At 33.5% G+C, this 17,677-nt stretch overlaps 1 protein-coding gene across 4 annotated transcripts; it reads right to left on the bottom strand.

Annotated features, from left to right (window-relative positions):
* Positions 1 to 2,965: 2,965 nt before the first annotated feature.
* LOC148602364 (uncharacterized) lies at positions 2,966 to 16,662 on the bottom strand. Of its 4 annotated transcripts, none has more exons than XM_088552573.1 (9): positions 16,608 to 16,662; positions 12,538 to 12,588; positions 8,705 to 8,977; positions 8,090 to 8,452; positions 7,676 to 7,727; positions 6,496 to 6,770; positions 6,089 to 6,155; positions 4,943 to 5,039; positions 2,966 to 4,051 (listed from the first exon to the last, which is right to left on the bottom strand). In XM_088552573.1, exons 2-9 carry the CDS (start codon positions 12,563 to 12,565, stop codon positions 4,043 to 4,045), a joined length of 1,164 nt encoding a protein of 387 aa, XP_088408699.1. In that variant the 5' UTR covers positions 12,566 to 12,588; positions 16,608 to 16,662; the 3' UTR covers positions 2,966 to 4,042. The 4 variants fall into 4 exon arrangements, with proteins under 4 accessions (XP_088408699.1, XP_088408700.1, XP_088408701.1 ...); XM_088552574.1 differs by having other exon boundaries at positions 8,090 to 8,431; positions 16,608 to 16,658; XM_088552575.1 differs by having other exon boundaries at positions 8,294 to 8,452; positions 16,608 to 16,657.
* Between the last annotated feature and the right edge of the window lie 1,015 nt (positions 16,663 to 17,677).

Raw genomic sequence — 17,677 nt, 5'->3', positions numbered from 1 at the left:
GATATTATTTTCTACGTCTACATCTGATAATAGTAATTGGATGTAAAACGTTTTGCAGACCAAAAGAATGTTGTTTTGGGCTTTGTCTGCTGGTACAATGTTTTTGCTATATCGGGGTCTCTGAAAACTGATGTAGCCATGGCACTCATTGACCTACTTAAAACTTTCATTCGTTTCAAAATTAAAGACCTCACGGCCTTTAACCACTCTGACAGAGAATCAATGCCTTCTTGTTCTCGTTTCATCATTTTATTGCATAGTCCTCGACGGCATCCATAAGAACTTTATAGTTATATTTCCAATTTATGGAGCGTTGATCACGGTACTTGGGACCTTTAGAAAGGATATTGCGCAGAGATTCGTTTTCGGTGATGGTTAAATCTCCCGTAACGACGTGACCAGAAGGTCCATATTTGAATGGAGAGGTTTTGCAAGAACTGTCAGGTGGTTTAGCCTTGAAGTTCTCAATCTCGATGTTCTGCAATAGCCTTTTATAATTGAAAATTTTGGATGCAATAGGTGAAGTATAGAGATATGAAATAATTGGTATGGATTTGTCTTTGAAATATGGGGGGATTTTGTTGATAACGTTTTTGTGATGGAGGATGTTGGCCAAATTAATTGCATCTATACCTTTGTTGACAAACAGTAGTGGAAGAATGATCGTTTTTCGTCATCTTGACTTTTCACACAAACTGGTTTAAAGAGTCTGTGGAAACCAATATCCAAAAACGTGGCAACAAATCTGTATAATGATTAGGTGGGGTCAGAAACAGGAGTGTCAAGACTTGTTTTGTAAAGGGAGTGTACTAGAGTGAGAGGTATAGAATAAAGTTTGGTTATAATGTGATGAAGTCCAAGAGGCTTTTGTATGATAGGAAGGAGACTATACATGGAGACATCGTGTAACTTACGTGACGTATAGTGGCGATGGCCATGACTCCTTTCCCTTTTTGGATTTTTGTCAAATAAATTCATCACATTTATGCTATTGTTATATTGGCTTGACAGGTTTCCTATACTTTTGATGTTGTCATTGCATCCGTAAGATATTGCAGTACCTAGTCTGCGTTTCCATCACTCCTCTCTTTTCCCACGATAGTTTTTACTGAGAAAGCGACTGTTCGTAGGATGGTAATTTTTTTTTCTAAAATACGAACTTTCATGGAGCGGATTGAATGACCTTGTTGATTAAAGTGTTGATAAACTGTCGGGAATTTGCTGTTGTTAATTCCCGAACGATGACCGTACATTCTTTTGTTTAATCGTTCTTGCGTTTCTCCGACATATACTAAACCACATAAGTTGCATTCTAATCCATATATTAAGTTTGTTGATTTGCAACTTACGTCATCGTGACTTCTTGTATGGAAAGTTTTGTTTGTAAGGGAACTGGAGAAGTAAGGGTCGGTTATAAGATGGTTGCATGTTTTGCAATTTTTAATACCACGCTTTGATATGGTACATTGTGGTTCGTCATCGTTGTAGTCAAAGATATTATTTAAAATGATGGAACATGGTTTGATAACTATGAAATAGTCAGAATTTTCGTACTGGAATAGATGGTCTGCAGACTGAATGTGTAATTGGGTACTTTTAGTTGAATTGGTCGGTGCACTTTCCACACCAGATGTAAGTGTGGTAAGATTCCAATCTGGGGACATTACATACTTACAAGACAACAGAGTGTCCGATCTGCTGTCAAGTTCGAACCTTTTTACACTGGGCGACGTCCGATCCAGTTTTTCTTTCATTCCTCTTGTTAAAACCATTAATTTAAAAAAAAAATGTATTACTGGGTTGAGGATAAAATCCACCAGCACTGGTATTGACCCAGTGGTGTGAAAGAGTAATCAAGGGAACCAAGGTTATAGTGGTAATCAAAAGAATGTAATCCAGGGACAAAAACCAGACACGGAAAGCAGTCATACACAACAAAGAACATAAAGTAACTAAAATCATACATACAAAGTAACAAAAGCAAAGGACCAACTCGGACTCCACTAAAGTCCACTGGAACTCCACTGGAAGTCAGTTGTTTCAAAGAGTAATCAAGACCACCAAGATTCTAAAGGGACAAATCCAGACACGGAAACAGACATACACAATAAAGAGCATAAATGATCAAAATAACGCATATAAAGTAATACACGTAAATGAGAACCTTGTACTCCACACAATTAGCATTTTAAGCAAGTGCACCAAAGAGGCTTTGTAGTTCATTTTGTAGCTATGAATCGTTTAGTTGGTTTGATAAGTTTTGGAATTCGATCCATAACAATAATGGGTTTTTGAAAGGCTAAAAGTCTAAAGGACTAAAAGGATCCGGTCTTGGGAAGCGTTTCCGGGTCAAAGGACCACAACTTTTGTAGTACAAAAACTCAATGAACATAAATGTACGCATAATTAGTACATAATCTGTGTATATTTTAATCACATGTAGTATTGTGTACTTAAAAATCATGTTTTTTTTTTACTACACAATAGTATGAATATTGTTTTATATGTTAGAAATATGCCTCCTAATGTCAGTAAGATGAAAAAATAAACTGGGGGATTTCAGTAAAAGTTATTGTTTTGGAAACTTCTACATTCATCGTAACATTATTCTAATAATTTTGAAAGCTTTGCAATCGTAGGAACCTTTGTCATAATTTGTTCTGTGAATTAACATTAATACTGAAGTTTGGAAAATTACATTTCAACCTGTTAACTAATGGACACGTAAGAAGTGGTTAATGAGATCTTGGATGGGTTCGATTTTTTCACTTCCACAAAGTAGTGATTCGGGAAATACTTTCAACAGTTTAGAACAATTTGGTATTTCGTACTTTGTATAGTATTATGCCTTTTGTTAGATTGAAGTTAACTATAATACCAATCATATTTTAAAAGAATGACCTTGCTTAAAGGTTAAAAATTGTATTTTTTCAGTCAATTGCATTAAAAAAAAATCAAAACAACATTTGCGTACTCAGTCAATTTATTTATAATATTAATTCTACAATATATTGTAATAACATAAAAGTTGGTGTTTTCTTTTTGTGTATTGCGATAGGTTGCTCATCATCTGCCATTACATATTGTAAACATACGTAACTGACGTTAACAACATTAAAACAAGTTAAAAGTTAAAACAAAAATATGTATTATTCCAGTGATTAAAGGTTTGAACTTGTTAAAAGGTCAAATATCATCAACAGTACAGCTATTAAGTTAAACACCTTGTAAGATGGAAGGACCGTTTATGGCTGAAATTGAAGTGGTAATTTCATTTTCGTTGAAATAATTCTTTGAAAATATACCTATCATTTGTAATTTAAATCAAGGAAAAGTTCTCCAAATACGCTACGTAGATGTTTAAGCTTTACCTCGTCTTGTTTTGTTTTGTGAATGCATTGTTTTTTTTTATATGTATTAAGATTGATATTGGAAAAAATACTATCTAACCCTGAACATACACTAGTGTTTTACTTGAAAACATACGAACACAAGTAAGAGGTTTAACCGTACTAACAGTACTATGTGGCAGTTGAATCGAATCACATAAACTCACCTGCAATTTCGGCTGTTTAAAGTACATAAAAACTTATTCATTTCGTAATTGGAATTAAATTAATCAAAATACACGCAAGTAAAAAGTTGTATTGCTTACAAAACATTGGGAAACAAAACATGTTAGATTCAACTATCAGTTTGCATCGGGAAACATGCACAATTGTATAAAGATGTGTAAAAAAAAGAGACAAATTTACATATTTACAAAACACGAAATAAAAGTAATAACAAAATAAATAATGTATGTTATTCACCTATTGGATTCTAAAATACTATTGTCTTTTCATTTTCTTATTTATTTTTGTTTGTTTGTTTTTTATTAGGCTTTATAAGAATAAAGCCAATATATTTAACACATTGTTATATATGAGTGCTTTAAAATGTGAATAACACAGTAAAATCGCCGAATATCAATTTTTTAAAGCTCTATTTGTCCGTTTTTCCTCTAAATAATTGGAAATAGTGCAGCTCTTTACTAATCCATCTACATCAACTGAAGTATATTAAACAACACCTTTCTTTAAAAAGTGTCCAAGCATTTAACAATATTAACAACATGTATATTATCATTCAAACTTTATCATCAGGTTGCTAAAAATGTTGCTGACAATATCTTAATAATATATTTCATCAACATGACTACAGATTACTAATTTGTTCTTATCTCTAACGAAAATAAACAAACTATGTAATTTAACATTCTCTGCAAGAATATATTCATGTTACTTAATGTTTTATGTCTGGACCCTATGTTACCTACATATTTCATCTGTGGCAACATCTCTTCAGCACCTGCGTATTTAGTTTTTTATATCACAGCTCATACCAGAGCTTGCTGTAAGTACGCATATTTTTTGTATCGCGCTAGACTACTTATAATTAGGCTTCTGGAACAGGGTTTTGTTGCTGCTACAAGATTGAAGTCATCATAAAGAAGATTCATGTTCGTCATCATGATCTCGTGGATCATTTCAGTGTATCCATAAGTACCATGGAATCTGATTTTATCAACGTGTCATTGTTTTTCTTTCCCTCTGATCTACCCTTGACTTAATTGTTCATGAACAACTCGGCGGGTGTTTCTAGAAAAGCAGAGGACATTTACCATACCATTCCAACTGGTCCATGCTCCAAGTTTTTAGTTCAGTCTAATTTGCTCAACTTTTGTACTTTGTATGTACTATCTTGGTTAGTTTATGTTCTTTGTTGTGTGTGTCTACTTTCCATGTCTGGTCATTGTTCCTGGATAACATTCCTTTTATTTCCGCTACAGTCTCAGCTGACTTTATTACCCTTTCTTACAAATAAAGTTGTTTTAAATTAAAAGCACGTATACAGTACATGTTAAAAACCTTTTGCCAGTTTAAAATAACAATTACGTTACCTCTGTCGTTTTGTCTCCTCGATTTACTTTCTCGGAGACCAAAATATTGTTCAGCTCTATTTCTCTGTCATCTTCCGAAATGTTCAACAACTGTCCACTGGAATAGAATTGCTTAAGTATGAAAGAAAAGAACAGCTAAGTCTTCGCTTTAAATGTGTTCATGGAGGTTTAAAAGGAATTAACGCAACTGAACAGAACAAGCGGAAAGATACTTGAAAGCGTAATCAAGGGAATCAATGTTGAAGCGGGAATAAAAGAAATATATATATAAAATGGATGAATACTAGACCGAGAAAACAAACAACTACGGAACAACACCCGAAATAAGCAGTACTCTTCTGTACATATTTCAAGATTTTATTAATTTGAAAATCCTAGATTTAATAAAGTACATGCCAAAACAGCATTCCATCTTTGCAAGATAAATAAATATATGTATGTATGTATGTATAAAAAAGATTTCATGTGTAGATAATATATTCATAAAACTAGTAGTAAGATAAGTAAACAATATAGTTTTCCGAATATATATATATATATATGTATGTATGTATAGAAAGGTCTTAAAAATTCCCAACGATGTTAGAACTGTAAAATTTGCGATGCAAATTTTTTGGTCGTTCCCTCCGCGGGAATCGAAGTCGTACCGCTGTGACATCTATGACAACACCGCCTGCACTGAGTCCAGCGCCTTAGACCACTCGGCCAGCTAGGCTATATAAAAAGATATAGCTTTCGCTGGCCGCGTCATTCCTCCTCGTAGGATAGTAAGATAAATCTAGGGCTGTAACTTGGTACACGATGTATGGTAGTACGAGACAGTTCATTTAGATATTATTATGTAGGATGGAGGATCAAATTAATGATGTACGTGACAACAAATCGACGTCTCAGAATGTGACGACTCTATTCGCTACACTGCTCCATCGGATCAAATTGATACAGGGTAGATATGTAAACTTATAGAAAGGTCTAAAAAATAGGGACTTTTTCAGACCCATATATACATACATACATGTATGTATGTATGTATGTATGTATATATATATGTATGTATGTATATGTGTGTATTTTTACCACCACCACCACTATCAACATCATCATCAGCCTCATCACCATGCGTTTCAATTCCCTTTTCATACTTACTTTTTAAAAGTGAAAGATCTAAATGGTTTCTTTGTAGGAATGTGTTGCTTTATTGCGCTTTCATCACCTACAATTATTTCAAGCATAAAGCATTGGTCACAAATATGATAAAAAAAAAGTTATCATTCCGGTTCATCATACATTTTGATGAAAGCGAATTTTAATTACAGGAAAATTTATTTACATTACAACCAGTCAAAAATAATTCACGATATATAGCAGATTGAGGAAGTGAACGCAGAATGAGTTGTTTTTAAGACGTCTAGAACAGTTGAATATGTTGAGATATGATTAATTACTTCTCCGCCTGATATTTAGACACAATCATACTTTTATAACTAATCAGATTATTTTCAAAAGATTGTTCTCATAAACAGATATAAAATACTAAAATGCTACAAACTTACCTTCTCCACTGCATTGTCTACATTTGATCAGGTTGAAATCCATGAGTCTTTTTTCTTTCATGATTTCATAAAATGTCTTCAGGACAACTTCATTTTGTACCGCAAAGATCAGGAACATGTTTGCTCTTAGAACCCTTGTACGAGACTTGTCGCAACATACAGTTTTTATATATTCCGAGACAGTATCTAACCCCTTGAAGGTATCCATTATAATGTCGCTTTCTATTTGGTCAAGTACTTCTTCTTCATTTTTCATAATGGTTGCACGAATACATCTATCAATTTAAGTAAATTCGGTTCACAATGTAAGGTTTAAAACCTTTAGTAGTCAGAAGTTATATTGAATGACACATCTCATAATGCAATGTTAATAAATTACGTTAATTATGGCAACAAAAATAAGTATTATTATATAAAAAAGCAATGTGATTTTTATTTTTCAAACTGTCTCATATAAGCGCGTATTTTCTCTTTGTCTGTATTGATTATGCTGTTTTGTATTTCAACGGCGTGTTAAAGTGTTGACCATAGCACTTTTCCAATTAAGCACGCTGGCGCTCAGGTGTCTTATATGAATACGACCAATACAACGTATATGGTAATTTTGGGCATGGCCTGTAAACTTTACTAACAATATGATGTATCGACTTATGAAACCTAAATTCAGAAAACAAAATTATCCAAAAGAAAGTAAATACCAGTAAAATACACTGTATTTATGGTTATTTTGAAATATTTATTATACAAAGTTGTAATCTTTTTTTTAATGCTTTAGGATTTTCTTAATGAATATATGCCTGCTTTCGGTACTTTCTCGAATGAACAAAGGGAAAGAAAAATAACGGCATATCTTACTGGTGATGGAACTTATGAATGTTCAATACAGAAAATTGTAAGAATATATCCTCAAAACGCTGCAATTCTTAAGCATGTTGCCTTAAGCCAGAAGAAACTTTGTAATCATTTTCAAAGAAGTCATATATGTATTGCAATATAATACTATAAATTTAATACTTCATTAAAAATGAAATTATGCGTAAAATCTGACCATGACATCGATCTTACCTTGACCATCTTCTAATGAAATGTGCTATTGAAAGTTATCTGAATCAACATATTTTTTGTCTGATGTAAAAAGAGCAAGCGTTTAAAATTTAAGAAGACTTATATGATTACTAACCCATTGCAATAATTTGAGTTCTTTGTTCTATTATTGTTGTTCTTTGATTTTCCTAAAATTGAACAAATAATTTACAAATCAAAACTAACGTTTCAAGTGGATTAAATGTAAAATTAGATGTTAGAACATATACTTGTTTTGAAAATAACTGTTTGGGGTTTTCTCTGGGAAATAGATACTACAAACATGAATATATTGAACTCAATTTGGCGTGAATTTCAGATAAATAGAGTCGTTTTTCCTACTGGTGTACCCAAAATTTTAATACAGAGTTAAAATTGCTCTTTTTTTTCTTTTTGTTTCGAAGTTGTCTGCAGACTTTCCCCTTCTTTCCAAACTCCTTTGTTTTTGAAATTCGGCTTCGGTTGACAATTCAAAACGCGGAGAATTAATGTCAGATCACCGATAACCTACCAAAGAAATCATCAAAATAAAATACACGAGGCTTCTTGTAGACATCGATTTCGATTAGCTTGTTTGCAGGCAACAGTTGCTTTTTGTAGATTAAATCCAACCATTTCCGAATGTTTTCAAAGATGACCATTTCGAAACTAGAACTTAAAGCATATGGGCGCATGTGAATAAATATAGAATGCCCATCACGTATGTCGAGCACACCTAAGTCAATGGATTGTTGTATCATTTCATTGTCGCTGACTAATCTAGCAATGATATCTGCCTCTTCAGATTGGTATGCCATTGGTATATTAATATGTATAAAGACTTCTTCTGCGTCACTTAGTATCCGTGTGTTTCCTATATGAAAATTAACATCGTCTGAAACGTAACAAATCGTGCAAAATAAATTATAGTCGCATACATTGTTAATCATGTATCTTACTATTTTGACACCGTGTTTGATATATATATGACTGAAAATGTTTGCATTTGTACTATTTTTATTTTCGTAATAAAAAACAATTAAACATTAATTATTTGATATGGTTATCAAAGCTCAAAGCATCAACAATATTATTTCACACGTGTATAAATTTGTTTATTTTTGTTCTAATATATAAATATATAAACCTGTTATTTGAGCCTCCGGCGCTGAAATTAACCACGTCTGACCGATGTCCTGCAGTATTTGTTTGAAAGGTTCTATCCAATCTGAGCCTTCTTTATGAAGCAGAAGTTCTAAAACCCTTTGACGTTGAACCTTTCTATTCTTTTCTTGAGCACACTGTTTGTACTGATCGTCAGATATTATGTGCTCACGACACAGTTGGCTTAATGCACTGTTAACTTCAAAATTGTTTGTGAAGGCCTCGCAATTCCGTGAAAGAACTTCTTTAATGGATCCTGAAATGATAAATTGTCATGGATTTCCCATATGTATTTACAGAAAACGAGGCTTTTGTGATTGTCAAAATAATTCTTAAAATCTCAGAAATTTTTCTACCGAATAGGTTTTTGACCGAGTAATCTGCCTTTAAATTGTTCATTTTCATTAAATTTCATTGAAATTACAACTCAATTTTCCAAAATGATATGGACAATCTTTTTCCTTGATTCTGGTGGATATAGTCAAATTAACATTTTGAAATTGTAGGTTTTTTCATACCATTTTTCACCAACCGCTATTTTCTTACAGAAACTCACATTACAGAAGCGTCCGATGTGAAACATACCGCTTATATGCAAAAAAAAATAACCTAGGGAACCAAGATTATAGCGGTAATCAAAAGAATGTAATCCAAGGACAAAGACCAGACATGGAAAACAGACATACACAACAAAGAACATAAAGTAACTAAAATAATACATACAAAGTAACAAAAGTAAATGAGCAACTCGGACTCCACTAAAAACTGGGAGCATGGATCAGGTGCACTGGTAGGATAAGCGTCCTCTGATTTTCTAGAAATACCCGCCGAGTTGCTCATAAAAAGTCAAGTCCGGGATAGACAAAAATGGAAAGGAAAACTATGACACGTTGAACAAATCAGTTTTCATAGCGCAGATGGATACACGTAACGATCCACGAGTTCATGATGACTTTTATCTTGTAGCAACACATCCTTGTTCCAGAAACCTGTTTGTTAGAAGAAATTTTTACCACGTTCATTGTTTTTGTTAGGTATTAAGCGAACCAGTGTGCTTTAAATCTAACATTGGCATCGTAGATATATCAAATAAATTAAACATAAAATTTAATGAAAAAGTAATCAAGGGAACTAAAATTCTGATGAATATCAAAATGAAATATTCCAGTGACCAAGTCCACACATCGAAAACAGACACAGCAATGAACATAAAACAACCAAAAAGAGTACGAAAAGCTCTGGCCTTGGGCTGACATTTTCATCCCGATGGGAATACTGTCTGTTCCACATATTCATCATGCCTATTATCTTTATATGACACGTTTGACAAATTGATACTCGTGATGCAAATGGAAAGTACGTAACAGTCCATGAGTTCATGATGACGACCGTAAAACCTCTGTATTGATGACTTCAAACTTGTAGCAACATCACCTTGTTCCAGGAGCCTATTTATACATGTAATAGATACTTACCATAACATGTTTAAGTCTGAATACTCCGTTTGCTTATGATAGATAAACACTGCTTATGCTTATTAGGTAAATAGGGAAATGTTATCAGGTTTGCGTATTTGATGAATTTAGAAATATGATAATAGCGAAATGAACGGTAAGTACGTTTTGAGAAAATTTCTTGTGGAGACTCTATACAAAGGTAATTTAAAGCCACTGACATCTGGGTGAAATATACGAATAGCGATGACTTCGTATAAGAGTAATCAAGATTGTAGCGCAAATCAAAATACTGCAATCCAGGGACAAAGAACAAAAATGGAAAAAATAAACACTCAACAAAGAACATAAAATAACCAAAAACAATACCCACACAAAGCAACAAAAAAATGAGCAACCCGGACTCCCTAAAAACTGGGAGCATAAACCAACACCAGAAGGGTAAGTGTTCTCTGCTTCTCCAGAAATACCAGACGAGTTGCCCATAAAAAGTCAAATGCCGAAGGGATGTTGCCATAGATAAAACGAAAGTTAACAAAACGGAATGAAAAGTCAACACGTTAATTTTATATATATTTTGGTCAATAGTTTTCCTTTACCATCGATCTATGTATATAGGTCAAGTTAACAGCCTGTCTTCACGGTGGTTGTAGTACCTTTTACCTCAAGTTCTTTAGGAGTAAATGCGATGTATAAAATCCCGAAAACAAGGACTGTTTAACGTTAATACGTCACTTATATGGCGGAAACTGAGATCATAGGATATGGCTTAACGATGTTCCGTCTTCCGAATTAAGTTCGTTATAAAGTCAGCTTCATAAAATGATGGAATAGGTCCGCGAGTTTCGTTGAGTTGCGTTCGTTTACGACGAGTTCGGTCACATGAGTGGAAATCTCTATTGAACCGTTTGTTGAAAAATGCGTTTATCCCACTCCAGAAATATACTGTCGATAAAAAGTTCCAGCATTTTGAAAACATTTTCTTCGGTATACTTGGAAGATGATTTGAAATTGCTTTTTTACAAAATATGAAGAACCCCAAGTACTACATATCTCTTACCAGGTTATCCGTCTTTTTTTCGAGTAACAACCATGTATAATGTTTTTGAGTCTGCATTTTAACTGAATATTGGAAAAGAGGTACAAAAGGTTGAAAAATCATAGGTAGAATGCTTTTGTATTCTGATAATAATCTTGAACTGAGGGTTTCCAGAAGATCTTTCAAATTTTTCAGGATCCTCACTGAATTAATACCACAACGGGAATAAGAGGTGTCGTGGTAGGACGGGAGATAATTTTTACAGCTGTGAGTCAGTGCTGTGAGTATAGAAGTTTTGAAAACGGTTTGATGATTCATTTTGCAGATCTTGCTATGTAGCGTAGTTTGTATGGATTGAGTTAAAGGATTGTGGGCATGTACATAGATTGAAGATCGCAATCATCGTCGTTGGTGGAGAGACCGATAGTGGATAGTACGGATTTATGGTTTTCCACTATCTCGTCTTTGGAGAGTGTAGAAGCCGTATAAATCTTATTTCTGCTATTACTTTCTACTTCTATATCTGATAAAAGAATATTAGATGTAATTAGCCTTTACCCAGTCTGTCAGCGAATCAATTTCGTCTTGTTCTCGTTTTATCAATTATATCGCTAATTCCTCCTCAACATCTATGAGAATTATAGTTCCAGTTTATGAAGCGTGATTCACGGTACTTGGGACCTGTAGAAAGGACCTCAGGGAGATATTCGTTTTCGATGATGCTTAAATCACCCGTAATGACTTGACCGAAAGGATTATATTTGACGATTTTTGTTTTGCAAGAACAGTCAGGTGGTTTATCCTTGAAATACTCAGTCTCAATATCCTGCAATACTCTTTTATAATTAAATATTTTGGAGGGCATAGGTGATGTACAGGAATATGAGGACAAAAAACGGTATTATTTAATTGTCTATAGAAATGTTAGATACTCGTAAAGTAGCACTTTTAGCTCCATTGTCCTATCTATATCCGACATTCATTTAGTAAAAGCGATTTGCATCATCTTTTTTTTCTTCTCCAATTCTCAAATTGGTTCCAACATTCAAACATAATCTTATATGGTAGACACAATGGTTTCGAATTCATTGTATTAAATTGTCATCCTTAACAGATTTAAGCAAATCTTACACATTGACTTATTTACTGTCTAAACGCGAAGCCTTCTTAGGTAATAGAAGCTGTATCACTTCCACTATCCAATTCTATAGATTTGGCGACCATCCTCAATATGTACACTTCAGTGTTAAATTTCACTACATGAATTGTCGTATTATCAATATCAATCATATAATTACATCGTTTTTAACTTGCAACACTTACTACTTACTGCGTCATCTGCATGTGCCATTTTCGTATCAACAACAATTTCATCTATAAGAGGAAAACATCATATCAATTTTCTTAGTTTTTTTTATATTTTTACTGAAGTATATTGACATTTTTTTTCATTCTTTTAATTATAATTCATTGCAATATTTTCGTGGAAAATGTCAATATATGTTGAAATTCAGATATCCGTTCAGATCCGTTTGGTTTGATAAACTAAAAACAACTTCATCACATCTGGAAAAAATTACATAATTGTCGATTGAATGTTACGACTACATGTACCTAGTATTGATTGGCTTGGCATGCAAAGAAGACAAATACTGCAGGGTTATAGAATTGTTTTTCCATTTTGTCATACTTGGTCGACATATTAATCAGGGGAAACAGGATCCGAACGATCCATTAGTTCGTGATAACAACCACTGTAGTAGCATAACTTTGTTCCAGTGGTCAAACTGAAAGTCTACGTAGTTTTTACAAAATCTGGTAAAACGTATAAGTAGTGTATATACTCGGGTGCTGAAGGAATGTTGCAACAGGTGAATGGAATGTTGACAATACGGATTGATAAGTCATCACGTTTTACTTTTAGCTTAGATGTGAGTTTTCATCAATGTCTTAAAGTAGTTCATGCCATGCATGAACTCTCCGAATCTAGAATAGTTCGAAGACAATACGTCATCTATATAGCAGAAAATAGAAATCAAATGATTTGGCTTTACAATATTCATGTTCCTGAGTAGCGGGGCACAATTTGTTCCCATTTGAATGCTGATTGTCTGAAAAAGAAACACTTCCGCCCAATTGGACAAATATGTTGTCAATCAAAAGTACCGAATTGTTTTGGGATAGTTTTATAAAAATCGTGAGTATCTACAAAGAAAAACATATTTTTGTATAGGTGTTTAACAAAGAATTGACAAATTATAGGTATTAATGCTGTTCTATTTCTATAATAATCTAGCAATCACGGTTTTAGAAGATCTTTCGAATATTCAAGGATACACATTACGTTGACATCACAACGGGAGTAACACGTGTCATTGTAAGACTGAGCATTCCCTTTTATAGTTCACATGACAATAGATTGAAAAAAAAAACATTATGAGTGTTCTAACAGACCTAGTTAAGATGCACTGTGTTTGTGGATTCCTGTGGAGTTTTCGAATAAAATACATGGACGGAAGATCTCAATTATCCTTTTTGTATAGGGACCGCAGTAAAATATATCAGATTTAAGGTTTTCAAATACTTTTTAAGAGCAATCAATGGAGCCAAGGTTATAGGGTAATCAAACGAATGTAATCCAGGGGCAAAAACCAGACATGGAAAACAGACATACACAACAAAGACATAAAGTGACTAAAATCATACATAAAAAGTAACAAGAGCAAATAAGTAACGTGGACTCCACTAAAAACTGGTAGCATGAACCAGGTACACTGGTAGGGTAAGCGTCGTTTGCTTTTCTAGTAAAACCCACTGAGTTGGTCATAAATAGTCAAGTCCGGGGTCAAGAAAGAGGAAAGGAAAACTATGACACGTTGAACAAATCAATTTTCATGGCGCAGATGGATACACCGCAACGATCCACGAGTTCATGATAACGACCATAAAACGTCTGTACTGATGACTTCAATCTTGTAGCAACATAACCCTGTTCCAGAAGCCTATTTGTTAGAATTCTAGCGCAATACAAATAGTCTCCGTATGAATTGTGATATGAACATTCCATACGCAGGTGCTGAAGGGATGCTGCCACAGATGGAAGAAAAATTTTGAATGAAAAGTCATCGCGTTTGTCGTAAAGTTTGGTCATTAGTTTTCTGTTACAAACGATTTCTAAGTGTAGGTCAAGATATGAGGCTGATTTCACAGTGTCTGCAGTATCCTTTATCTCAAGTTGTTTGGGATAGATGCGATGTATCAAATCCGCACAATTAGGATTGTATAAAGATTATACGTCATCGATATAGCGAAAATTGAGATTAAAGAATCTAGCCAAACGATATTCTATCTTTCGGATCAGATCAGCCATAAAGTCAGCCTCGTAAGAGTGAAGGAATAGGTCATCAAGTAGTGGAGCACAATTTGTGCCCTTTGGAACGCCGACCGTTTGTTGAAAAACACGTCTACCACACTGGACCAATATGTTGTCGATTGAAAATTCCAGCATTGTGTTAACATCTTGTTCTGTATATTTGGAAGATGATTTGGATTTTTCCCTTAATCATTTATTAAACGAATGTGGTAGCATAGGTCCTGCTACTGCTAGCATTTTCTACATTCACCTCCGATATGAAACATTGGCAGTGATGCGTCTTGTAAAATAAACACTTTTTTTCCCGCAGTTTGCTGGTAAAACAACATATATGTTATGTATAGTAACATAAGGATCTATAAAAAACTGATTTAGCAAAATTTTGGATCTATCTCGTTATTTGAGATATAATACGGCTTGTCTGGAGACATAAAATAAGACCAATATGAAAAACAGAAAAAAAACACATTCTTTGACACTTTTATTAACCATTCTGGTACAACATTAACATAATACTAGGTTTATGTATAATGAGCTATTATTTTATGCACAAAAAATAACAGATGTACATTGTTGTACTACTCCGAAATAAGTCAAACCTGTAATAACAATTAGCTTTGTAGTTAAACGGAAGTCATCGGAAGAGCACAAAGGCATATTGAGTCTGGCAGTATACGGCAATTTTTTTCGGTGTTGTTGCTGGTTGTCTTCGTTGTCTTGTTCTATGATGGTGCTGTTTAATTCTCGTATTGCCTATGTCGTTTTCCTTATTTAGCCTATTTGCCTCTTTTCAAAAAGTTATTGAATACCATTTTGTATTAGTATTTCCAATTGTATACATATGTTACATAACCCGTTAGTTTATTAGTTACTTCATCTCAGAATATGAATCAATATTTCTTCTACACTGCTCCATCAGATTATGATCACCTGACCATCAGTCATGTAAGTTGTTGCCATCAATTTTTTTCGATCCCTAAGCGTGATTCGAACCTTTTCTCTTCTCTGACATATTGGGCAACACCACCTGCACTACGTCCAACGCTCTACACCAATCGACCAATTAGGCTATGTAAGATGAAAGCTTTTATGTGAGGCAAGTGAAGGCTGGTCAACTCGAGGAACTCGGCGACTGTTTCTAGAAAAGCAGATAACGCTTAACCTACCGGTGCACCTGGTACATGCTCCCAGTTTTTAGTGGAGTCCGAGTTATTCGTTTTCTTTTGTTACTTTGTATGTATGATTTTAGTTACTTCATGTTGTTTGTTGTGTATGTCTGTTTCCATGTCTGGCATTTGTCCCTGAATTACATTCTTTAGATTACCGTAGTAACCTTGGTTCCATTGATTATTCTTTCATTAAGCGAACGATTCTTTCTCGTAACTAAACATAAAACGTGAACATAAACACATGATGTATAACTAGATAGCTTTCGTTACGACAACCTGTGATGGTTTCGGGTAAGACAGCAGGGAATCTGAATCCTCACCAAGTAATATACACATATATCACTTATCAAACGAGAATACTCCTCTAAGGAGGTAGGCCTAGGGCAAGGAACAAAACTCTGCCAAATCGTTCGAACGTTTGTATTCACTATTTTACATCAATCTCATGTAAGCATCAAAGTAACTTGGAAGGATTACATTCTGTTCCAAAAGAAAGCTCGAATGGCTTTGGTGAAATTGAATATGATACAAACATGTCACTGGTTTCAAAAGTTATGTTTCTTACCCCCGATCTACATTCTTCAATTTAAATAGTTCTTTGGTTCATTTTCTTAGAGAAGATGGATACAGCATCTGACGACACTTATTATTTAAAAATGCACTTCAATATATTATTGTATACGATTGAGATTCCAAATCCTTTAAAAAATAACACAAACAGGAATGCAAACAAACAAACAAACTCCTGAACTAATATGTCTGTAATGAAGTAGAAAAACTACAATGTGACAATAACAAACTTTGATGTCTATTACCAATTTAAGAAATGCATATATATCATCAACACTTACCTCAAATCGATTTAATAATTTAAAAAAAAATCCATTTGAAAGGTCTTGATTCAATTACTTATATAAGAGGCAGTGTAAGGGTCATGTGTAAGGGTCATGTGTAAGGGTCATGTGCATGCAATTTGATACTTAGTTTTCTTTAATGATATAAATATATCTTTTCAATTATTAATTGTTAATAAATCAAATGAAAAATATACAAAATGTTCTCTTCGTAACATTGATGAATAATACGAAAAATATATACTTACAGATCATAATATATTTCAAAATCCTTATTTTATTTGTGCCATTTTGTTTATAGCAGGTATTTATAATTTTGACATGTTTTTTAGAGTATTGCTGAAAAATTACTTCTTATAATCTATGTGCATTTCAGAGTCATTACCATTTTTTTTAAAACAAAACTAGCGCCCTTTCAACTTAATGACTGTTTCTTTGACCCAATGTAGTGTTCATACCTCGTCCTTTATTAATCTAATGGAATGAATGTCAAAGGAGATGCATAGTGATGTTTTGTTGCATTAATACACGCATACATGAACTATGTTTAAATACATGCATTTCCGAAATCAACAGAAATCTATTTTATACTCCCTTTCCTATTCAAACGCATCAACGACAAGAAAAAGGACCATTACCGAAAGTACAAACAACTAAAATATGAGAAAAAAAAAGCCACGTCACTGACTTAATCCTTAATGACTTTGAATACCTTTTACTGATTCAAGTGATATTTAAAACCGTATTTTTGATAATTCATATTCACGTGTTTACGAGGTATGAACTTAAAACGGATTTCCCATCCATTAATTGTGAATTAATTGCAACATATATTTCAAGAAATTATGTTTTGTTTATTTTTCAAAAATCGAGGGTCATCTTTGTGTTCATTTTTCTTCCTTATTTAGTACTTAATATGATTAAATGAATACAAATATACTTAAAAACGGGGAATTTCCCTTGTTGAAACCATTATGTCATTTCAAATTTTCTGTCTGTGACATTTCGTTTTTTTTTTTTTTTTTAATTTTATAAATTTTATCTCCTAAGAGCACGAGTCAAAAGAA

This window comes from Perna viridis, chromosome 11 (assembly GCF_037379345.1).
Source record: "Perna viridis isolate PV_CMFRI_1.1 ecotype Kerala chromosome 11, ASM3737934v1, whole genome shotgun sequence".
NCBI lineage: Eukaryota > Metazoa > Mollusca > Bivalvia > Mytilida > Mytilidae > Perna > Perna viridis.
The sequence above is the reverse complement of the archived record's forward strand: the minus strand, read 5'-3'. Positions and strand labels throughout refer to the sequence as shown.